Raw genomic sequence first — 25,556 nt, forward strand, 5'->3', positions numbered from 1 at the left:
GCCAGACGCTCGTGGAGTGCAGTCAGCTTCTTCAGCCAGTAGGCGTGAACCATGTCAGGTTCTGGTGCTGTCCAATACTTTATACTGGAGACCCTGTCTTGGATATCTGCCATTGTGATGTTACTGGACCCTGTTCACATCGTCTAGTAGTAGGGCTGCACGATTTTGCATAAAATGAGAATCACGATTTTTTTGCTTAGAATTGAGATCACGATTCTCTCACGATTTTCTTTTCCAATATAAATATTTATTGCACTTATTAACTGCACATCAACTTCGTAACAGTTGAAACTGAACATAAAAACAATAAATAAACATAAAAACAATAAATGCCTCATATTTTGTGGTTGCCGCAAAATGTTGTACTGCTTGTAATTCCGTCTCCACCGTTGCTCGACACTGCGTGTATAGAGCAGGTAGTGCAACAATAGAAAAATAGTTGCGTGACGGCACTGTGTAGCGTTTGTCTAGGGTGTTGATCATTTTCCTAAATCCCTCGTTTTGCACAGTGTTGATATATCTTTGGTCAGGTGATAAGTAACAGCCTCCGTAATTTCTTTGTGCCTGCGGGAGTTCGACGTGTATAGGGAAGCGCTGTATAAGGTTCCCGTTATTGATGTTTGGGTGGTTGACCGGGACGGATTTTCTCCTGTCACTTTCTCGTCATCCCTGACGTGTTCTCCGTTGTTTTTTCCTGCCAATTTGAGCATCACGGCACAGCTTCTGTATCACGTGGTATAAGGCTCCGCCCTTGTCATTTGTTGAGCAGGAAGAGGGAGCGCTTGTTTTCATGCAGATTACGTCCCGGATCAAAATGCGGTACAATCGTCGTCGTCTTTTTTTTTTTTTTTAAATCGTTGTCATTTGTCACCCTACCTCTGGCGCCGGTGCCCACCTCTCAATTTTAAATCCATGTAGACATTGAGGGTTCTCGGGAGGGGCCGTGCTAACACCTGCTGCTCTCTGGCAGCAGCACCATGCCCTCCCTTGTTTTAAATGCACTTTAGAACAACACGCAGCAACACTACACATGAGCGGGAGGAGGGAGGTATGGGGTCTTCACACCCCGTTCTCTACTAGCCATCGGGCGGGGGCTGGGAGGAGGTGTTGGCTGTCCGATTGGCCTCCTGCTGCTGCGGAGACTGGGGCGGTCTGCTTGCCTCCACCCCCGGGGAAAGGGTCACATCTCTTGGGTCTGGTGCCGTTTCCCCTCTGGGGCGAGGGTACCTGGACCCAGGGCATAGAGGATGTTTGGGGAGTATGATTGTGTGTACATGTCTATGTATGTCTGTCCCTACGTTGGGTGAGTGCTGAGTGTTTGTATATGTGTGCATGAGGGTGGGAAAGCATGTTTATGTCTGTGTGTGCCTGTTTGTCTGTGTCTATATGTCAGGTCGGGTCTTAGACTCCACCTCCCTGGGTACTCCCAGGCCCTCCAAGTGTGGAGGCCTATCTCCCCTCACCACACTCCCTGCTGGTAACTGATGCCCTCAGGGGTTGGTGCATTGGTGGTTCTTGGTGTCCGGGCTGGGCGCTCAGGTATGCACCGCTCACTCCCGGTGGCTACTTGGCGGGGCCCGATGCCTGTCGCTCGGTCAGGCCTCTTCCGGGGCAAAGGGGCCTCGGGCCTCCGGCCTCGGGCCTGCAACTCGGTTCACTCTGGCACAGCTGGCTGCCGGCAGAGCCGGCGGGCACGCCCGGTGCAGCCCCCTCTGGCTTCTGCTCCGTGGCTACTGGGTGACCCCTCGTCTGGGGATCTCCTCAGCCCTTCCCAGGAAGGTGGCACGGATGCCCCTCCGGTGGTCCTCCTTGGGCTCTCGCACTCTGGGGCCTCTGGATGTCTGGAGCCTGGATCTCCTCCATGCCTGCTTCATGCTCTGGAGGACGGGGCTATGGGCCTCCACACCCTCTAGCAGACCGTTACATGGGGAAACCTTTTGTATACAAGCGCATTGATCCACACAGGTGTACACACGGGTGTTCACTGTTCGTAGACATAAACTACACCTTTCTTAGCTGCTACTTCAAAGCACATTGTGCGCTGTCTGTCCTGCGTGCTGCACAACAACTTTCAATATTTAGTATTTACTGCTGTTCACACTCAGCTAGATTAACGTGATGGTGTTGTTTAGTATGTTGCTTTGTTTTTGTTTGGTTTTTTTTGCTTGTCTTCTCCTTTTTCTCTCAACAGGTGATCCAGGAGATTTTTTTTTTTTTTCTTTCTCTCTGTCTTTGTAAGTGCCCTTTCTCACTGTCTCTTTTCCCTTCTGTTTTTCTTTTCCTTCCTCTCTTTCTTTCTCCCTTTCCTATCCCCCAGTCATGTCTGTCCCATCTGTAACAACTGAAAATAAAATAAATAAAAATAACAAAGTTTGATCAAATGGACCAATACGGCAATGCCATGATGATCCATTTGGCAAAATAAATCCATTTGGTATCCTTGTTGGTCTTCAGACAACAATTCTGACGGCTAAAGAACCAAATGGGACAGACAAAAAATAAATAAATAAATAAATAAATAAATAAATAAATAGTTGTCATTTGGAAATGAGATCGCACATAATTCAATTCAATTCATTTCAATTCAATTTTATTTATACAGCGCCAAATCACAACAAAAGTCGCCTCAAGGCGCTTTATATTGTACAATAGATCGCACAATAATAAATACAGAGAAAATCCCAACAATCATATGACCCCCTATGAGCAAGCACTTTGGCGACAGTGGGAAGGAAAAACTCCCTTTAACAGGAAGAAACCTCCGGCAGAACCAGGCTCAGGGAGGGGCGGGGCCATCTGCTGCGACTGGTTGGGGTGAGAGAAGGAAAACAGGATAAAGACATGCTGTGGAAGAGAGACAGAGATTAATAACAGATATGATTCGATGCAGAGAGGTCTATTAACACATAGTGAGTGAGAAAGGTGACTGGAAAGGAAAAACTCAATGCATCATGGGAATCCCCGGCAGCTCACGTCTATTGCAGCATAACTAAGGGAGGATTCAGGGTCACCTGGTCCAGCCCTAACTATATGCTTTAGCAAAAGGAAAGTTTGAAGCCTAATCTTGAAAGTAGAGATAGTGTCTGTCTCCTGAATCCAAACTGGAAGCTGGTTCCACAGAAGAGGGGCCTGAAAACTGAAGGCTCTGCCTCCCATTCTACTTTTAAATACTCTAGGAACAACAAGTAGGCCTGCAGTGTGAGAGCGAAGTGCTCTAATAGGGTGATATGGTACTACAAGGTCATTAAGATAAGATGGGGCCTGATTATTTAAGACCTTGTATGTGAGGAGCAGGATTTTGAATTCAATTCTGGATTTAACAGGAAGCCAATGAAGGAAGCCAAAACAGGAGAAATCTGCTCTCTCTTTCTAGTCCCTGTCAGGACTCTTGCTGCAGCATTTTGGATCAGCTGAAGACTTTTCAGGGAGTTTTTAGGACATCCTGATAATAATGAATTACAGTAGTCCAGCCTGGAAGTAATAAATGCATGAACTAGTTTTTCAGCGTCACTCTGAGACAGGATATTTCTAATTTTAGAGATGTTGCACAAATGGAAGAAAGCAGTCTTACATATTTGTTTAATATGTGCATTGAAGGACATGTCCTGGTCAAAAATGACTCCAAGGTTAGGTATGAATCGAGATCGCGATTTTTTTAACGATTAATCGTGCAGCCCTATCTAGTAGATCTTCTGAGGGTACTTCATGTAGTCTTCGTTAACCAGCTACGGAAGATCCAGGTTTCAAGCTTCACCATGATCCTATTTTTCAGGATCAGTGCACTCAACGATCCTTCTTCCATCACACTTGGGGCGAGGTACCCAATCTCGGGTGGGGGTGATGATATCTCACCCCTTTAAACTCCCTTTCAACAGGAAGAAAACAGGAAGAAACCTCCGGCAGAACCAGGCTCAGGGAGGGGCGGGGCCATCTGCTGTGACCGGTTGGGGTGAGAGAAGGAAGACAGGATAAAGACATGCTGTGGAAGAGAGACAGAGGTTAATAACGAGTGTGATTCAGTGCAGAGAGGTTCTGGATCTCTGTCCAGAAGAGCGCAGTCCTAGGAACAACAGAGATACACTGCAGGACCCTCAAGCTCCCAGGCCTCTGGAAACTGCTCAGTCTACCATTGGTTGATGCTTTGCCCCTCTGGTGTTCCTGCTGATTCCTTTCTGTGCCCTGCTCATGTATTGAGCCATCTGTCTGTTCATCTTAGCCACTATGTTGCCTGACAGGAGCTTCCATGTGGTGCTGAGCAGAGATAGGAAGTAACACGTAATACTGTAATCCAATTACTTTTTTCAAGTAATGAGTAAAGTAAGGGATTGCTATTGCAAAAAAGGAATTAGATTTCTGTTACTTTCTCATAAGCACGCTACGTCAATGCGATGCTAAATGGTTGTGATTTTTTTTGTGAGAGTGTCTCATGACAATGACGTACGAGCGTGCAACGTCTGTGGCAGTACGACCATGCAGCGTTTAAAGCGTGGAAGTACTCACATTACTTTGAGTTTAATTCTTTAAAAAGTGACACAAACATTAGTGTCCGCTGTACACTCTGCGTGGGAAGAAAACTTCTTTCTACAGCGAAAAATTAAACTTCAAATCTGAGCGAGCAGCGAGCACGCTGCCACGGGAATGTGACACTCACAGAGAAACCCGCGGATCCGCCCACTGACATGACCGCTGTGGGCAAACCTCCACCCGCCCCACTCCTGCTAAACAGGTGACAGTAGATTTAAGAGCGACAGGACTCAGAGCTGCTGAGTCTCTGATTTTATTTATTTCTGCTATGTTTTACTTGCATCTATTTGAAAAAGTGAGTGTAAACACAAAACATTAGTTTATTTTATATGCTGGAATATGCAGAACATAGGTTTAAATGGTAAACAATTTCTTCAAGTCAAAGACTGCTGCATGTAATTTAATTTTTGTTTGATGCAATGTGCATAAAATTAAAAGATTAAAACTAATAAAACAAATTTTAAATAGAGACTTTTCCATTTGATTCAATTTTATATGATAGATTATGCAGAAAAAATAGAGTTAGGCTGAAAGGTCTATGCTTTATTACGTATTCAGGTTGTGTATCGTGTTTTTAAAATGTAACTAAGTGGTTGTGGTATTTCAGCATCTGGCTAGCCCTAAAAATGAAGAGCAAACATAAAAGGAGTAACCTTTTTTAAGTAAAAGGTACTTCAAATGTATAATTTCTATCAGCTTTATTCACATCAACAAACACAAACTGTGTGCAGTCTGTCACATAGCTAGCTAAAAGTCCAGGTGCTGTATTTCAAAGAGAGAGAAACAAAAGAGAGCTAACTTCACTCAGAAATAAGAAAGACAGGACAGAGGAGGAACAAATAGAGAGGTTAGATTTAAAGGTAAGGACTGCTCAGTTAAAATTAGAAATATCCTGTCTCAGAGTGACGCTGAAAAACTAGTTCATGCATTTATTACTTCCAGGCTGGACTACTGTAATTCATTATTATCAGGATGTCCTAAAAACTCCCTGAAAAGCCTTCAGTTAATCCAAAATGCTGCAGCAAGAGTCCTGACAGGGACTAGAAAGAGAGAGCAGATTTCTCCTGTTTTGGCTTCTCTTCATTGGCTCCCAGTTAAACCTTCATGTACAAGGTCTTAAATAATCAGGCCCCATCCCCTGCTGTTGTGATTTGGTGCTGTATAAATAAAATTGAATTGGTATTTGATAAATGATAAATGTAAAGTTTACATGTGAGTCCTTGTGTTTTTAAATTAGATCTTGGGTTTATACATGTGACGTGTCTTCATATTGAGAAATCTACTGAGAAACAAAATAGTGTTATTTAAGTGTTGCTTGAAAAACATTCTGCCATTTAGTGCAGGATAAACAGGTTAGTTTGCTGTACTGCGATGGATCTACACTAAAGAACAGTGTGTGACTGATACACAGTACCTGTGGTGCACTGTAAAATATAACTTGTTGTTTCAACTTAAAAATATCAGGTAAAGGGCTGCCTTAAAATTTTAAGTTAAGTCAAGAAATAGAGTTTGTTCTTATAACACAACCAATTGTTATCTTAATGAAAAATCACATGTTGTCTAAACTTTCGTCTTAGTTTAGTTGACTGAGATTTGTTAGTCAGGTCAACTCCTTTAATTGTCATCTTTACTTGGGAAAACCCTTTCAGCTAAATTAAAATAATCTATTTAAACTCTTGTCCTAGTTCAGTTGACTTGGGTTTTTTAGTTAATTCAAATACTTTAGTAGTTCTTTTAACTTAGGAATCTATTTTAGCTTAACTAACATAATCTGTTAGCTAAGTTGATTTAAGTTTATTAATTAACTGAGCTCCTTAAGGTAGCTGAGTGAACTTGTAAATCAGTTTCATTTTAATTATCAGAGTTGATTGACTGGATGTAAAGAAAAATGTGTATTAAACATCTTAAGTTTTGTTTTGTTTTTTAGCTTTCTAACATCCATTTCAGCAAAACTACCTGTTAGGTTTATCTTAGATCTCAGGTTTAAATATCTACATTCCTTTAAATTAATTTTCTGTTGTTTACAGAAAAAAAAATAAAACCCCACAGATTCCATTAAAGTGTATCTGATCATTTCAGGCAGAAAGTTTGTTTTAAGAACATGACAAGACAATTACTCATGAGCACCCAACATTCACCATTTATTGTGCCATCTTAGTCATCTGAGAAACAGAAAAATCAGTGACGTAGCTCATCAGGCTCACAATCCATCAAAACTCAAAGGCTGCTCCTGTGAAACAATAAATTTGAACTTGGTCTTGAGCCCAGTTTGGGTGAAGATTAAATTCTGACCAATACTCTCGGAGCAGTAGTGATTCTTGTGAAGTAACAACATAAAGTCTGCATTAATGTAATGTATCAACGGGACACTTGCTATTTTAGAAAAGTTATTCTTTACATTTGCAAAATTTTTAAACTTCATTGTGCTCAGTCACACCTGTTAGCATAAAACTTGAAATATTAAAATAGTACAAAACCTTTGATAAGTGACAGTAAAGATCAGTTTATAACAAGTAAGACATCAAACTCTTGTATTTGTCTTCGTTTACAATTGCAACAAATTCCACAGAACCAATATCTCTGAAAATGAGTGCATGCTTCTGAAACATTTGATAAGATGGATATTTCAGAAACATCAGTTTGAGTCTGCTCAATTGCAAAACAAAGGAAAAACTACTGACTTGCATGAGATAAGCATCTGCAAAGTCCACCATTATATTGTTGTTCACATAAGTTTCTTAAACCATGAACAAATGAGTAATTGTCTAATCTGGAATGTAAAGTGTAGTCATTTAGTGACATACAAAAGTGAGAATGAGAACTTGCAAGAATAAAAAAACAAACAGTAAAATAAAAACTGTCCTTAACACTAAGGCAATTGTATGCTGTGAGCATACAATTACAGTTCTGCATGGCTTTCTGCAAGAGTCTGTTTCTTAGACCATGCACTAGTGAGATGCACTGCCTTCCACCAATGTTCATTAGGATGTTCTGAATGACTTCAAAGATGTCCTTAAGTTCCTTTGGATAGTCTATGTTGAGGGCAAAAAGAAGGCCCATCAGCATGGAAATGGCACTTGAGACATCCCTCAGATTAGACAGGATTACTGCCGCCTCAAGGACAACCAACACATCGATGATGTCTTCTTCTTTCACCATCGCAATGCCAACTTTCATCCTCTTAGAAAACGTGTCTTCAATACCTGTCGGCTATAAAAGGGTTCAAAGACAAAAAAATAAAATAAAATTACACAATTACAATTACACAACATTCTTTGTGCTTAACAATTCATGTCTTTCCAAAGAAGAGCCATACTGATGCCTTGGATGATGGTGATTGGCTTTGGGTAACACTTATTAGTTGTTAAAGTTTTTTCAGAATGAGATATGCACCCCATGTTACAAATCCATTTCTTGCTTTAAACAAAGACCATGTTCATAAATAACTGAGCATGTCTTCAATTGCAGAATTCAAACAAAATTTTCAATTTAAATGGTAAATGGCCTGTATTTGTATAGCGCTTTACTAGTCCCCTAAGGACTCCAAAGTGCTTTACACATTCAGTCATTCACACACATGGGTGGATGACTGAATCGTGACTCAAGAGTTGACAGTTTGTCTTGTAATCGGAAGGTTGCCGGTTCGAGCCCCGGCTCCGACAGTTTCAGTCGTTGTGTCCTTGGGCAAGACACTTCACCCGTTGCCTACTGGTGATGGTCAGAGGGCCCGATGGTGCCAGTGTCCGGCAGCCTCGCCTCTGTCAGTGCGCCCCAGGGCGGCTGTGGCTACAATGTAGCTGCCATCACCAGTGTGTGAATTTAAATCTACTTATGCTAAATATTGGCTGTGCTCTAAACCAAATCTGGCTGAGAATACATGAAATGTGCAAACTGCAGCTACACTACAGGATCAGATTATGGCTCCATAGACAATGCTTCTTTAATCAGTTTATTGATTAAAGTTTATTTTTCCCCTATATTAACAGCATGAAAAAGAGCATATAGACATGGCTGAACAGGTTGCATAATTGGCACTGAATATCAACATCCACCTTTACCCAGCTGCCCAATGACTCTCGGCCAGTAACCTTTAATTGCTTACCCAGTCTACACAGTCTCTTTTCCAGGGTCCAGGACATTTCACCAAAGTATTGCCCCCACAGCTGTAGCAGCCACTGCAGCCCCTTAAATATCCTAATATCTCTGCCATTACAATATACAATGTGAGAAATCAAACGTAAAGCTGAAGTGAACAGTACAGCAGCGAAATGTCAAAGACCCTGGTAAAGACATGAATAAACACAAGACACTAATAATATCAATGCTAGCTTGGCAGTTAGTTTCTCTGAAACCCAGACCAAATCCAGTGTCAAAGATCTTGTAATAATACATTTGGTGAGGAAAAAGTACACATGTTATCATGTGGCATCTATTGTTTCATAGATGCCACATGTTTCATTTAAAATCCACTGTGGTGCTGTCATTATTAAATTTACTAAAAGAAACAATGCTAACCTTCACAGTCTTGAAAGTGTGTGAGGGATCTTCCTTTAGAAAATGAGGTCCTCTGTCCTCTTCCTTTGTGTAGGGCTCTGGTCAAAGAAGTCAAAAGAAAACAAAAACACTTTTTAAACAGTGTTTATGAAGCATGTAGACAGCTCCAAATTCACAGCTTTTGATACATAATTCCATCAATATATGATTATCATTGGAGATTTTGAATCAGGCTTATCAGGACATTCAAGTAGAATATGATATCCAACCTACCACCAATATACACAGATTCTGTAAAAGTTACCACACTAAATGTCCAGTTGTGAAATATGATGACTGACTTTACTTATCAGCTTTCTTTCAATGAGTTCATCAGTTGAACTGGATAACCTAAAACTTAAACAAAGGATTAGATTTCGCAGTTGAACACTTACATCATCATTGAAGCATTTTATGAGCCTAGTTAGCCCTCCTATGCCGCTCTTGATTTTGTACAGCTCCACGAACCTCTCCATAATGGTCAAGCACAGCAAAAGGAACCCTTTCAGGTCAACAGATGTAAGACGGGCAAATTCTGCTTCAACCTGAGCAATAGAAGAAGAGGGGTGGAGAGTACCGGCAGAATAAAAAAAGATTCTTTGAGACCCAAATTTAAGCAAACGGTCATCTGAGGCCCATTAGAGAAAACACAAACACACAAAAGCAAACAAACAAAAGATGCACTTTACCTGCCGTTCAGCGAACAAGGAAGTTCAGAGAACAATAAGCTCTGTCTTGAAATCTTTTAAAGTAGAATGATTGTGAAAATGACTTATGTGATGTAAAACTTTAGTAAGCGTGCGATTAAAAGAACACTGAGTAAAAGGACAAGTAACAATTTCCTTATTCCTCAGATGTTTACCTTGATGAGCAATACTGTTTTAGTCCAACTGCCTCATTAAAGTTACACAACAGGCTTTTTACATTAAAGCCAGCAAGTCCATTACATACTCCCTTTTAGATCTGAAATACTGTGCAGATTCTGTGTATATGTAGTGGACAGCAATTTACCCAAAAGAGCGCAAAGTTTGCAAGTCCACCTCATTTAAATGACAAAGACAGATGTGATCATCTAGACCTGTGAAAATAAATTAATGACAAACTTGCAGTTATGGATGTTATTACAACCACAAGAACCTAAACAGTCTGCTCCATTGCTTTTGTTAATGAATCATTTGTTGGTAACATGTCTGAATATTTAGTTTATGCCACCTGCATGTGATCATCAATAGTGCCATATTACTTCTTAAGAAGTACCCTGACACTACAATCTTTATATCATTTGTTCTACAGAGCTGTTAAGTTACCATATAATCTGTGGTGTTTACAGTATGACAAAATGCACAAATTGTAACTTACCATTTGACTCCACTGACAAAAATAAATCCCCAGCATCAAGTTTGGCTTCACAGACCTAAAATAAGTAAAATAAAATATATGTTATAATTATATTGTTTTCGCCATTTATTCATGTTTGCTAATTTTCTGACATATAAACAATGTTAGTTTTGTTACAATACAGAGAATGCAGTTTAATTAAAAGGTAAATTATGCAACAAAAAAAAAAAACTTCTGCAGTATACCATGCCAAAAATCAGTGTCTCTGATGCCAATTATTTTATCACTACAGCTCTTTTAGTATGGAAACTCACACAATCTAGTCATACTGATCACAAGAGTTCAAAAATAAGTCAAAATAGTGAGCTGTTGTTAAGCATAAAGCATTTCAGGGTAACAAATAACTGCACAATAGAATTAAAGCAAAAAAATAAACACACTGGAGGACTATCTGATAAAAACTAATATAATGCTGGTTTGTAGACCATATTTTGTCTCAGTCCTCAGTGCACTCTTGCAGCTTAGCATGCAGCAGTTAATAACAACTTAAGTGATTACATACGGATAAACAGATGACAACAAGCATCCGAGTCCTGCCAAAAGTTATTTTTGAACCCAGTCAGTTATTGGAAATATTGCCAAAATGAACTTCCACCAAAATACAACAGCCTGTGAACTTGAAAGAAATTTACAAGTACAGAGACAATATGAAATAAGCTTTATTAATTAGCTGAGTTAGCTTGCTAATATCGCAACAGTGGTTGAGTGCACAATCTTAAAGCTAGCGGCACAATACTTGTGATTTGGTCAGTGCCACATTAAACCCATAAAAAGGCCATGTGTCAGTTTATTAGGTCAAGTTTGGTCATGACACACAAGCTGGACCTTGTCGGCTAAAGTTACATTAGCTAAAGCAAACATTTCGTAAAAGAGAAAAACACACATCATGCCATAGATTCAAAACATGTTCCAACTTTTGTAGCTCTCTTTCCTTATAGTTATAACCAATGTTACTCACCTTGAAAGCATATTCCAAAGAAGACGATTAGAAAACGTCCAAGTAAAGTGAGCATGTCGTTAACCGCCAATTCCCCATGATGCACCTCGGTAGCAGTCACGTGAGGCAGTTTTGAATCCTGCTGTGCTCAACTTACCCACATTGTCAAGTTCACATAAGTTGCTGATTTAGCTGGACATGAGTTTTCAAGTTAGCTTTTTTTGGTGTAATTGGGACGTTTTTAACTTGTAATTCTATGTTATAACAACAACTTCAGTCATCTATCGTCAAACTGATATAGAATAATATGTTGAAATAACAAACATCTAGAATTACATTTTACAGTGTGCTTATGGTCAGAGTTAGGTTACATCAAGTGTAGCAGGGATTAGTTAGTTAAGCTGATGATGCTGAGATTCATTCCACCTTCATGCCAACTTTATACCATCTAGTATAAAGACAGCATGAGCAGTATACTGTCAGTACAACCGATGAAACATCTGCTTACGTCTTGTTCAATTCAGTTGTGTAAATCCACAAAGAGCAGTAAAACTCAGAGGAGCAGTAGCCCAGATCAGCTGATCACAGCATGCAGCTACTGGAGCGCTCAATAGAAAATGTTGTGAGTTGTAATTGTTTTCCCCATACACTAATATGTGTACTTAAGTATAGAATGTGTGTACCTTTGCCACCTGTGTTAGCCAGTAGGTGTGAATCATGTCAGGGGCTGGTGCTATGCACCAACTCTTCATGCTTCACGCCTCGTCCGTAATGCTCCTTTCACATTTTCAAGTAGACCTTCAGAGGGTACTAAACATGGTCTTAGTAATCACCCCCGGAGGGTCCACGTTTTCAGTTTAGCCATGATCCTACCTCTCAGGTCAGCTACTTTCCCACTCAGTGCCTTCAGTTCATCAGTTGGGGCTTGGTACCCAATCTCAGAGGGTGGGGATGGTGATATATCTCCCTGACCTGACATGGCTTTTGTGTTGTACTTATTGATCTCTACTTGTGATAGCAGTTGCTTCTTTCAGAAGATGGAACACTGAGCTACTTTTGTCTGTAGTGTAGATGTTGGGTATCGAAGATTCCATAGCTCCCACTTCCTGCTCATGTTACCCCTTCCCCTCGGATTGCTGCCAAAGTAACATTCCAACATCCCTGTATTCTCATCCCTTGTGACGATGATACATTGTCACTTTCTGTCAGGTAGTCTCCTGCCATCATGGCCTGGGGTGCTTTTTCCTTCAGTGGAACAGTGGAGCTTCAGGAGGTGCAGGGGTGTCAAACAGCTGCTGGCTGAGTCCAGATGTTGCAGAGAGCACCCCTCATGACTGAGCGCCCTCATCTGTGTGGTAATCACTGGGTTTATCAACAGGACAACGCTACAGTACACAATGTTGCAGGACAGGAGACTTCTTCCAGGAGAATAACATCATTCTGTTGCACCAGCCTGCGGGCTTCCCTGATCTACATCCAACTGAGAACCTTTGGAGATGGATGGCAAAGGAAGTTTACAGAAATGGACAACAGATCCAGACAGTAGACGCCCTTCGTGTGGCTGTCTGCACCACTTGGAGAAATGTTCCCACTCACCTCATGGAAACGCTTAAAATGTCCTAAACTTGTGATCACCTGTCAAACAGCCTGTTTCAGTTTAAGTGTTGTTTTCAATAAATTGCATGCTCAAAAAAATGTTTTGTCTCACTCCCATTTCTTCTTGTTGCATGTTGAAGCTCTACTTGGAACCTCGTAAGATCCAACCAGGCAAAATAGGATTTTTTGCCATCCTGGATGGATCTTTGGGGATCAGGCCACTTGTTCACCTCTGCTTCTCTTGTGTATTTTTTCCAGAGCTGTGAGCCTCTGTAGTTATGGACATCTTTTTTTCATGTAAGACCCGTCTGTCACTGTGCCCTTCTGTTATATCTAATGTTATATGTTAAATCTAATAAATTGGTGCTACAGAAACTGAAACCTTCTTCAAACACCATCTTGACTCCTATTCTGTCTCCTACCTTAGTTTCAACATCATGTTGACTGCTTATTGTCACAATCAACTCATTATTACTCGAATACAATTCGGTTTTATTTATATAGTGTGAAACCACATCAAAGTTGCCTCACGGCACTTAATAATAAGATACAGACCTTAGAATAATAAAATAAAATTGATATCACTTAAGTGAATTTACTTATAGAAATGTCGTAATAATAGTAATACCTAATTAGCATACTGTGACAGTGGGAGGGTCTGTAAAGTCCACAGACAGTGTTGTGTTGCTGTGTTGTTAATCCTGGCTTGTGTGTTGTGGGTTAGATGTATGCAGGGTGATCGAGCTGCTGGACCGACTGCAGCGGACTGGTGAGCTGCCTCCTCCCAAACTGCAGGCCCTGCAGAGAGTCCTACAGAGCAAGTTCTGTGCTGCCATTAGAGAGGTAAAGTGCTATGGCCCATTTAAAATAATGTTTTTTATAATCTTTTTCCTAATGTCTTCTTCCAGTGCATAAAGTGAGCATTGTCATGTCCTCACACAACAGTCTGTTTAAAAGCAACTGTTTTCATTTAATTATCTGACTTTTGTAAATGACTAATTAGAGAACGTGTGCACTTTTTTTTCTTTTTGGACACTTTTGTCTTTATTGAATGGTGGTGCAGTGAAGATGGAAGATACGCAGTAAAGGACCGTGGACTGGACTCAGCTGGGCCGCTGCACACCGGCCGTACAGCCTTTAGTAGAGATTAGTAGATGACCTGCTCTGCCTCCTGAGCTGCAGCCACATATTTAGTCTCCAATCAGTGAAAACTACACTTTAAGTTTAAGGCCATTTACTTAAATCAGATGCTGAACGAGCAGCCAGCCACCACGTTGGCAACACTTTCATTTAAAAAATTAATTTAGATAACTAATGACTGAATCACGTAACAACTAATGACTTAATGAATGAACTAAACAGTAAAGAAGAGAATAGAAAGTAAATAAGTGTGAGCCTTGAAGCTGTTATCAAACACCTGACTGAAAGCACATGATGCAGTTGCTTATATTTGGCTACTAATAGAATTTATCATGGATGTTTGCAGTGTAATCCATTGCTGCACTGTGTGATGCTGTAACACCACTAGACTCCAGTCTGAGCCACCTTTGCTCTGCTTTGTTGTCCTCAGGTTTATGAGCAGCTCTATGACACTCTAGACATTGTTGGAGGACCAGAGGTGCGAGCCCAGGCAACAGCCAAGGTATTACAAATTACAAAGCAGCTTTATTTTAGAGATTTGGGCTGTTTGTGATTGCAAACCACAGCAGTGCCGTAGTTCTTAGACTACGACACTGCAGTAAAGATGCCACTACACAGACTGTAGTGGCATCTTTACTGCTTCCAACTACACATTGGAATATTTAACTGTACTGAGCAGACACTAAGATACTGACAACAGTGCCATATGAATTTGTTAAACTGATAAATATGTTTAAACAAAAGTAACACAGTTAACTAGGATTAACTTAATTAACAGTGCAGCACTCCTGCAGTCCTGGAATATGGTGACCCTAAGCTGACCTCTGTCATAAAGGCATTTGTACCAGAGTGGCAGAGTGTGAAATTAGTTTTTGCTCAAAACAAGTGAAGATCTAGTGATCGTACATCTCCCACTGAAACAGCAGAATGCATGGTTGAAGGGAATCTCAAAATGCTACAGAGATTTCTACAGATGAATGCAGCTTTTAATACATGAATTTGCATTGACGAATACCAGCTGACATCCTTCCAGAGTTTGCATCTGACGGATATCTTTGTAAAAGCCTGTCATGGTGCCATGTGAGGACAAATGCTGGTTAGGCGGCTCCCCAGTGTGCTCTCCCCGCCTTCTCCTCTCCGCACTTTGGAGCGCTGGGCAACTTCACGTCCTGGTTTTATGTCCTCACTCTGTCTGTCTGGGTTTTTTCTTCCTTTGTTGCCCTTTCCTCTTTTCTGGCAGCTTTTGCAATCAGAAAACATATTTGCATTTCTAAGATGAGCTCTGTATACTCTCTATAGGCTCCTATTTGTTTGTTTGTTTTTCAGTATTTATTTTAGTATATTTGATCTATTTATTCATTTTTATTAAAATTATGTAATTCAGTTTTATTCGGTTTTATTTCTATAGAGTCAAATCACAACAACAGTTGCCTCAAGGTGCTCAAAGTGCACATGAAATATTCCAGTGGGAGAGCTGACCGGAGGAGAGAGCACAGCAGTGTTGTTTGTGTGTGTGTGTGTGTGTGTGTGTGTGTGTGTGTGTGTGTCTTTGTCACAACACGTTCTGGATAGTGAGAGGGAGAGGTGGCTCACAGACACACCCAGCAGACTGTTGATTTAGGTCATCTTAGACTGTAGATGCAGTGCATATAGGAAACATGATACTCTGCAGTTGTGACATGTTTTATTTCAGTTTTGCATCTTTTACATTATTGACCTGTGGTCTGAGTCTGGATGAAAAGTGCTGAGTCTCTCTGTCAGTCCCTCCTCTTAACAGCTGAAGAGGGAAAGACATTACCAGGGGTGCATCTACTGGGAGCTGCCAGTTTCTTTGAGATTTCCATGTTCCTCTGACTGGTTGGGATGTTCAAATGTGTCATAACATTTTTATCCAATCAGATACAGCTTGGTTGATCTGACATGTAACCACCCAACTAATAACAGTCAGCTCTAACTACAGCAGGTCTCTCTGGGCTGTGGGTGTATCTGCTGCAGTTTCTCTTAAAAGTATTTTTTATACAAAACACCAATGTGGCGGCTCAGTTTTGTATACAACTTTTTACTTTATTCAGTTCAGTTCAATTCAGTTTCATTTACACAGCGACAAATCACAACAACAGTCGCCTCCAGGTGCTTTATACTGTAAGGTAGACCCTACAATAATACATACAGAGAAAAACCCAACAATCACATGACCCCCTATGAGCAAGCACTTTGGTGACAGTAGGAAGGAAAAACTCCCTTTTAACAGGAAGAAACCTCCGGCAGAGCCAGGCTCAGGGAGGGGCGGGGCCATCTCTGAGGTGAGAGGAGGAAGACAGGACAAAGACATGCTGTGGACTTCATCAGTTACTCAGAGCATGATCGTCTATAAACAGGCCCACATTTAACACAACCAGTGTGGGAAATAGCTTGTTTTGCACCGCATCCTTTGAATGCAGCATATATTTGTCCTCCCATATGTGTACGGTCAGATCCTCTGTTTTGTGTAACAAATAGAGGGAGGTAACTGGAGATGTGATGTAAAATAGAACCTGTTGTTTTGCTCATCATGTGGTTTCCTCTCTGATTAGGCCACAGTGGCAGCCTTTGCAGCCAGTGAGGGGCACGCCCACCCACGGGTGGTAGAACTGCCCAAGACAGAAGAGGGGCTGGGCTTTAACATCATGGGTGGAAAAGAGCAGAACTCACCCATCTATATCTCAAGAGTTATCCCTGGAGGAGTGGCTGACCGCCAAGGTGGGCTGAAGAGAGGAGACCAGCTACTTTCTGTCAATGGTGTGGTAAGAGGATCACAGAAGCCCACTGACAACCTGCTGAGGGGAGGTGCACACAGCGGGAAGCTTGAAACTCCAGACCAAAAGCAGTAACTGAATCCTGGGATTATTTATTAATTATTTATCCAGTTTCAAGACACCATTTAAAACCATTGTCTCTAAAATTTATAAATTCAAACATAAACACAAAATGCTGGAACATCTCTTCATATACGGCACATTTACACTTTGTTTTTAAGAAAGGAGTGGTGAAGCGCATCAACAGTCACATTTATTATCATTTCTAGTTCATTTTGTACTTTATGTATGTTCAGTAGAACATCTAAATAAATATACAGTATCGTTATATTATAATTGGTATAAATAATTGATACTGTTTGATACTAATTGATTCATTTAGCCTACCTGTTGGCCTGGATAAGGTGTTGTAGGGGTCAGGGGCAAAGTGTGTTGGGTGGGGGTCGAGGGCCATTCCTCCCTGTCAGTTCCCTTCAGATCTCACTGTTGTTCCCACTGGGACAATGGGACGACAGAGTCAGTACTCTGACGACCTCCTTAAGCCCACTGATCCGTCTCCTGTAGAAGCAAAGGCTGGGGACAGGAGAGACGACTCGTCCATCACTGAGGTAGTTAAACACCTCCGTGGTGGCTGGGCCTCTGGGGTGGGTGAGGTTCACCCTGAGTTCCTAAATGTGTGAATGGTGCAGTGTTTCTTATGCTGGCATGCTGACAAAGATTAGAGAATCTGTGCAACGGCTTTAAATTCTCCCTAAATGCAGTGGAAAAGCTTAAAAGACTGCTCTTAACCTACAGTCTACCTTGTCCAACATTGATAGTGAAGATGTTAAAGCTACTCCATCAGTCGCTTTAATATGTCTCAGATGTAACCATAACAACAGGTTACTAGCACCCTGAGAGGTAGAACTGGTTGCCCAGCCCACATCACTGGGAGGTTGGAGAGGTACTCTACCCATACGTGACAAGAGATGTGAAAACATAAGAGTACATCCATCTCTCTGAAATGACGGAATACTGTAGAAGTACATGTCAGTGTATCTTCATAGCTGAAACAGGTTAGCACTGTCCTTCCCTGGGAAGGTTGATAAGAAGTCGTTCTTGTTTCTCTTTTCTCGACGGAGCCATTTCTGTCATATTTCAGGCCTCCTTCCAGAACAAAATGACTGGGTGTGCATCAGAAGTTAATGAGGGTGATCTCGGTCCGTATGGCTTACCAGGGCAACCCTCGGAAAAACCCACAACCTATTCCAATCACTGTCAAACCACATCATTAAGGGTAGAGGGGAGGTCATCAAATGTTGACTTTATGAGTGAAAGAGTAAACGTAGTAGGGAGAAACAGCTTCTTGTAACATGTGAGACCTCTGTTTTGTGTTGGTCTTCATGCAGAGTGTTGAAGGGGAGCACCATGAAAAGGCTGTTGAGCTGCTGAAGGCTGCACAGGGATCAGTCAAGTTGGTGGTCCGCTACACCCCGAAGGTGCTGGAGGAAATGGAGGCTCGCTTTGAGAAGATAAGGAGCGCCCGGAGACGACAGCAGCACACCAGCTACTCGTTAGTCTACAGTCAGCATGTTTCTATGTGGTGTGCACCCATACACATAATGTAATACATGTAACCATATGTTTGGGTACACACTGCTATTATCCTGAGTGTGGCAACTAGTCAGGTGACCATTGTCAATGACAGTGGACAGTTTTTCAGTGTTTATACAATACACCACCAGTTCTGTGTAAATAAAAACAGATGATTTGCACATCTAATAAACTCATATTTTATTCACAGTAGAACACAAAATACATATCAAATGTTTAAAATTAGATGCATACGAGATTGAATTTTATTTAAACTTTTATTTAAACAGTGACAAATCACAACAACAGTCACCTTTATATTGCACAGTCGATCGTACAATAATAAATACAGAGAAAAACCCAACAATCATATGACCCCCTATGAGCAAGCACTTTGGCGACAGCGGGAAGGAAAAACTCCCTTTTAACAGGAAGAAACCTCCGGCAGAACCAGGCTCAGGGAGGGGCGGGGCCATCTGCTGCGACCAGTTGGGGTGAGAGAAGGAAGACAGGATAAAGACATGCTGTGGAAGAGAGACAGAGATTAATAACAGATATGATTCGATGCAGAGAGGTCTATTAACACATAGTGAGTGAGAAAGGTGACTGGAAAGGAAAAACTCAATGCATCATGGGAATCCCGGCAGCCTACGTCTATTGCAGCATAACTAAGGGAGGATTCAGGGTCACCTGGTCCAGCCCTAACTATATGCTTTAGCAAAAGGAAAGTTTGAAGCCTAATCTTGAAAGTAGAGATAGTGTCTGTCTCCCGAATCCAAACTGGAAGCTGGTTCCACAGAAGAGGGGCCTGAAAACTGAAGGCTCTGCCTCCCATTCTACTTTTAAATACTCTAGGAACAACAAGTAGGCCTGCAGTGTGAGGCGAAGTGCTCTAATAGGGTGATATGGTACTACAAGGTCATTAAGATAAGATGGGGCCTGATTATTTAAGACCTTGTATGTGAGGAGCAGGATTTTGAATTCTGGATTTAACAGGAAGCCAATGAAGGAAGCCAAAACAGGAGAAATATGTCTCTCTTTCTAGTCCCTGTCAGGACTCTTGCTGCAGCATTTTGGATTAACTGAAGGCTTTTCAGGGAGTTTTAGGACATCCTGATAATAATGAATGACAGTAGTCCAGCCTGGAAGTAATAAATGCATGAACTAGTTTTTCAGCATCACTCTGAGACAGGATATTTCTAATTTTAGAGATGTTGCACAAATGGAAGAAAGCAGTCTTACATATTTGTTTAATATGTGCGTTGAAGGACATGTCCTGGTCAAAAATGACTCCAAGGTTCCTCACAGCATTACTGGAGGCCAAGGTAATGCCATCCACAGTAAGAATCTGCTTAGATACCATATTTCTAAGATTTTCAGGGCCGAGTACAATAACCTCAGTTTTATCTGAATTAAGAAGCAGAAAGTTAGCGGCCATCCAGGTCTTTATGTCTTTAAGACATTCCTGCAGTTTAACTCATTGGTGTGTGTTACCTGGCTTCATGGACAGATAGAGCTGCGTGTCATCTGCATAGCAGTGAAAATTTATGCTATGTCTTCTGAGCACTAGCACTAAAAAGTCCCTGTGGAACTCCATAATTAACCTTCGTGTGATCATATTTAAGATTGAAGCATTAATTAATGGCAGGACTTCTTTGAGCAGTTTTGTAGGAATGGGGTCTAAAAGACACGTTGATGGTTTGGAGGAAGTAATTATTGAAGTTAACTCAGAAAGATCAATTGGAGAAAAAGAGTCTAACTTAACATTGATGGTACTAAAAGTAGCTGTAGATAATATTACATCTGTGGGATGATTATTGGTAATTTTTTCTCTAATGATTAAAATTTTATTTGTGAAGAAGTTCATGAAGTCATTACTAGTTAACGTTAAAGGGATTGTTGGCTCAGTAGAGCTCTGACTTTTTGTCAGCCTGGCTACAGTGCTGAAGAGAAACCTGGGGTTGTTCTTATTTTCTTCAATCAGTGACGAATAGTAAGATGTTCTGGCTTTACAGATTTTTTATGTTTAAGTTGTTTGTTGCTGGTTTTTAGTTTGTTTTTTGTCTGTTTGGGAGCTGACACAGCCTCAATGGAGATGGGTTTTTGGGGGGGTAGCAGGAGGAGAGAAGCTGCAGAGAGGCGTGTAAGACTGCAACTCTGCTTCCTGGTCCCAACTCTGGATAGTCATATTTTGGGGGGTTTAATAAATTGGTCCATATTTCTAGAAATGAGAGCTGCTCCATCCAAAGTGGGATGGATGCCGTCTCTCCTAACAAGACCAGGTTTCCTCCAGAAGGTTTGCCAATTATCTATGAAGCCCACATCGTTTCTGGGACACCACTCAGACAGCCAGCAATTTAAGGAGAACATGCGGCTAAACATGTCACTCCTGGTCTGATTGGGGAGGGGACCAGAGAAAACTACAGAGTCCCACATTGTTTTGGTGAAATGCAATATTGGTCAGGTTAATGACCACAGTGTGTTATCCAATGTATCTTGGTCTGCCACATGTAATAACACCACTGTCTTTGTTGATCTATTACACACTTATGTGCAAAGACCATCTAATCCAGCATCTCCTCACCAACCGTAAATCAGACTTTCACAGCTTGACTGAGACACGGCAACAACCCCATGACTTCTCCCAACTCATTGATCCCACTTCTCTGAGGGTTATTTACAGTGGCTGCAAAAGTATTCGGCCCCCTTGAACTTTCCCACATTTTGTCACATTACAGCCACAAACATGAATCAATGTCATTGGAATTCCAGGTGAAAGACCAATACAAAGTGGTGTACACGTGAGAAGTGGAACGAAAATCATACATGATTCCAAACATTTTTACAAATAAATAACTGCAAAGTGGGGTGTGCGTAATTATTCAGCCCCTGAGTCAATACTTTGTAGAACCACCTTTTGCTGCAGTTACAGCTGCCAGTCTTTTAGGGTATGTCTCTACCAGCTTTGCACATCTACAGACTGAAATCCTTGCCCATTCTTCTTTGCAAAACAGCTCCAGCTCAGTCAGATTAGATGGACAGTGTTTGTGAACAGCAGTTTTCAGATCTTGCCACAGATTCTGGATTGGATTTAGATCTGGACTTTGACTGGGCCATTCTAACACATGGATATGTTTTGTTTTAAACCATCCCATCGTTGCCCTGGCTTTATGTTTAGGGTCGTTGTCCTGCTGGAAGGTGAACCTCCGCCCGGTCTCAAGTCTTTGCAGACTCCAAGAGGTTTTCTTCCAAGATTGTCCTGTTTTGGCTCCATGCATCTTCCCATCAACTCTGACCAGCTTCCCTGTCCCTGCTGAAGAGAAGCACCCCCAGAGCATGATGCTGCCACCACCATATGTGACAGTGGGGATGGTGTGTTCAGAGTGATGTGCAGTGTCAGTTTTCCGCCACACACAGCGTTTTGCATTTTGGCCAAAAAGTTCCATTTTGGTCTCATCTGACCAGAGCACCTTCTTCCACATGTTTGCTGTGTCCCCACATGGCTTGTGGCAAACTGCAAGCGGGACTTCTTATGGTTTTCTGTTAACAATGGCTTTCTTCTTGCCACTCTTCCATAAAGGCCAACTTTGTGCAGTGCACGACTAATAGTTGTCCTATGGACAGATTCCCACACCTGAGCTGTAGCTCTCTGCAGCTCGCCCAGAGTCACCATGGGCCTCTTGGCTGCATTTCTGATCAGCGCTCTCCTTGTTCGGCCTGTGAGTTTAGGTGGACGGCCTTGTCTTGGTAGGTTTACAGTTGTGCCATACTCCTTCCATTTCTGAATGATGGCTTGAACAGTGCTCCGTGGGATGTTCAAGGCTTGGGAAATCTTTTTGTAGCCTAAGCCTGCTTTAAATTTCTCAGTAACTTTATCCCTGACCTGTCTGGTGTGTTCTTTGGACTTTGCAGTTATTTATTTGTAAAAAATGTTTGGAATCATGTATGATTTTGGTTCCACTTCTCACGTGTACACCACTTTGTATTGGTCTTTCACCTGGAATTCCAATAAAATTGATTCATGTTTGTGGCTGTAATGTGACGAAATGTGGAAAAGTTCAAGGGGGCCGAATACTTTTGCAAGCCACTGTATATGTGTGTAGCTTGTGGAACTGGCCAGGCAGGAGGCTTCGTGATCATTTTTGGCTAGAAGTGAAAAGTCATATTGGTGTCTACTCCGGTCTTCAGTTATTTTGAATCTGCTGAGTATCAACTGCCGTGACCTACTCGTATCATTACTACAGCTGTCTACCGTCCCTCTAAATTTAACACTGACTTATTAAGTCACGTTGCTGTCTTCCTTACAAAGCTATCCTTTCTCTTACCAAACACAATAGTGCCGGGGGGGGGGTGTGTTACAATTCACAAAGACAACATTAATAACACACTCACCAGAAGTTTTGTATCCTGCCTTGAAAGCTTTGGATATCAGCAGCATACTGCTGTTTCCACACATGTGGGACCTGATTTACTGCTCTTGTGTAACCCCTCTTGACTGTTCAGCAGACTAACCACCTAAAACTGATCATTTTTGTCTGTCATTCAGTGTTAAACTCACTCTCCTCTTATTTTCTTCCCTACAATCGAGGACATTGATTTTAATTCTCTTTCCTCTAGCATTGACTCATGAATGTTCATAACTTATCCACCGTAACTTAACTGGTTTCACTCCACAACACTGGACTGCATGATATTCTTAATTCCTTTGCTCCAATAAAAAAGCAAATCTGTTTGTTTCTTTGTTTCCGCCCTGTGGGTTACACCTGAACTTGGACTACTGAAAGCCAAAGGTTGCCATCTTGAGAGGCTCTGTAGAAAAAATGGACTCAGTATTTATAAAGAGTGGTATAAGAAATATATACTACATTATAAGGACAAACCAAGTCCAGGTACTCTTCGAGTATAATCTCTTCTAAAGAAGGCAACACCAAGTCACAGTTTTCATTGCTTAACAATATCAGCCACTGGACTCTTTACTATCTCACCTGGTCTCAGTTGGTTTTTGTAATTCTCTTATGTTTTTCTTTAATGAACAAAAGATTCATCAGCATCTTGGTCCAAGTTCCTGCACTATTTCTTCTGATCCTCCCTCACCCACTCAGTCTCTCTCTCCTTTCCAGCTCCCCACCTCCTCAGAAATGTCAGACCCCACTGGTAAGTCCAAGCCATCTACTTGTCAGCTGGGCCCTCTTTCTACAGTCCTCATTAAAGTTTGCCTCCCCTTTCTGGTTCCTCTTGACTCTCCCATCATCGACTCCGCTGTCATTACCAGAACTCTCTCTGCATCCTCCAAAACTGCTGCAATAATCCCAATCCTGAAAAACCATGTGCTAATCCTACTAACTTCAGTCATTTCAGTCCTACTTTTAATCTTCCTTTCATTTCCAAACTTCTTGAAAAAATAGTAGCTACTCGACGTCATTTCCATTTATCTCATAACAGTTTGTGCAAACGTTTTCACTCAGGTTTTCTCTTGTTTCATTGTACAGAGAAATTACCAATGACCTTCTCATGACCTTTGAATTGGGTTTGCTTAGTGTTCTCATCCTCCTTGACCTCAGTGCTGCCTTTGGAACAATCACTCATACCACTTTTCTCAACAGATTATCTTTCATTGGTATCACTCACACTCCACTTGACTGGTTTAAGTCTTACCTTTCAGACTGTACTTGGTTCATTTAGCTCAAATTGATGACATCCCAGCCTTCCTCAGTCACTTCAGGTGTGCCCCAGGGTTTTGTCCTGGTGCCGCTCCTTTTTAACATCATCATAATCATCTGCCCCTTGGCATTATCTTCCGAGACACAATATCAAGCAATACACACTTCTCCAAAAGTTCTCTGTGTATGTGGGTTAAAATGATAATGTATTATTATACAAAATAAATAGTGTATAGGAAAGGACTTATATTTCCCAAGTGGCTTCCTGCAGTTAGACATATATTTTGCTATAAAATAACACAGCTGCTTCTTCAGATATCAGTTGGGCTGGTTCAGTGTCAGGGATGTGGGCATGGGGAGATGGGAGTGGGTCAGCTAAGCCTGTCAGAGATTTCATCTGTTTGGCCCGGGAGCAGGTCAGCAGATGCAGGAAAAAGTGACTTAGCGCACATACAAACGGTCCGTCTGCACCAATTACATGTTGGCTAAAATAACACAAACACATTGCTTGCCTGGATTACTGCAGTTCCCTGTTCTCCCTCTTCTTTGGTCTTACTCACACATTCCTCCCTATGATTCAGCTGGTCCTGGATTTAGCTACCCATATTACCACTAGAACCTCCTCTGTTCACCACATCACTCTTGTTTTGCAACAGCTTTACTGGCCCCCAATAAAATTCTGTATCAACTTCAAAATTCTCCTACTGACATTGAAGGCCATCTTCAGCCTCACCTCTCCAAATTTGTCTGAGCTTCTCCATTTCCTTCTTCTACCAGCATCATTTTGTATAAATCATATGTGTCACTGAAGTGATACATGTCCGAAAAACCTCAGCCTTTCGAGGAGGAGAAGAGAGGCTCTATTCTGAGATCTCCTCACACCATCTCTAGGAGGAGAGTCCAGCCAGCCCTCAGAGGAAGCTCATTTCTCATTCTTTCAGTCACTACTTAACCTTCCTTACCCCAGTGGACTGGTGCAGCATTGCATGACTGCAGAAGCAGCACCAAACTGTCTGTCACTCCCTCCTTCCCCTCGCTCCACATTCCTGAACTTGGCTATGCCTAGAAATTCTTTCCAGAAAAATTATGAACTGAATCAGTGACAAAGTATAAGTGCAGAGTCCAACACCCACCGGAAATGGCTCCAACGTATTGCCAGCAATAGGGAGCAAGCTCTCACTGCAGTTGTGCAGAGACTGAAGGCCCGTTGCACTGGTCCAAGTACCCTATACTGCAGCAGCTCCAGTGTCTACCATCTGGCACCAACTACCTTGTGGCCATAGCTCCATAAAACTGTCAACTGCTAACTTTCTGCAGCATCAGTCACAGAACTCCAAAAGTGCATTTAGAGCTTCACAGAATGTGTTTCCATGGTCGAGCCGCTGCATCCAAGCCTTACAT

General features: G+C 41.6%; 1 protein-coding gene across 3 annotated transcripts in view; it reads left to right on the top strand.

The window, feature by feature from the left end:
* The window catches only part of lin7b (lin-7 homolog B (C. elegans)), a 40,928-nt gene that overhangs the window by 4,285 nt on the left and 11,087 nt on the right, over positions 1–25,556 (top strand). For 2 of the 3 annotated variants that reach the window (XM_039611209.1, XM_039611210.1), the window contains exons 2-5: positions 13,713–13,831; positions 14,559–14,630; positions 16,702–16,911; positions 18,312–18,475. In XM_039611209.1, the coding sequence (XP_039467143.1) occupies positions 13,713–13,831; positions 14,559–14,630; positions 16,702–16,911; positions 18,312–18,475 (565 nt within the window). Of the gene's footprint in view, positions 1–13,251; positions 13,286–13,712; positions 13,832–14,558; positions 14,631–16,701; positions 16,912–18,311; positions 18,476–25,556 lie in introns of those variants that run through there. The other variant, XM_039611211.1, reaches the window with a different exon arrangement.

This window comes from Oreochromis aureus, linkage group 4, assembly GCF_013358895.1.
Source record: "Oreochromis aureus strain Israel breed Guangdong linkage group 4, ZZ_aureus, whole genome shotgun sequence".
Taxonomy (NCBI): domain Eukaryota; kingdom Metazoa; phylum Chordata; class Actinopteri; order Cichliformes; family Cichlidae; genus Oreochromis; species Oreochromis aureus.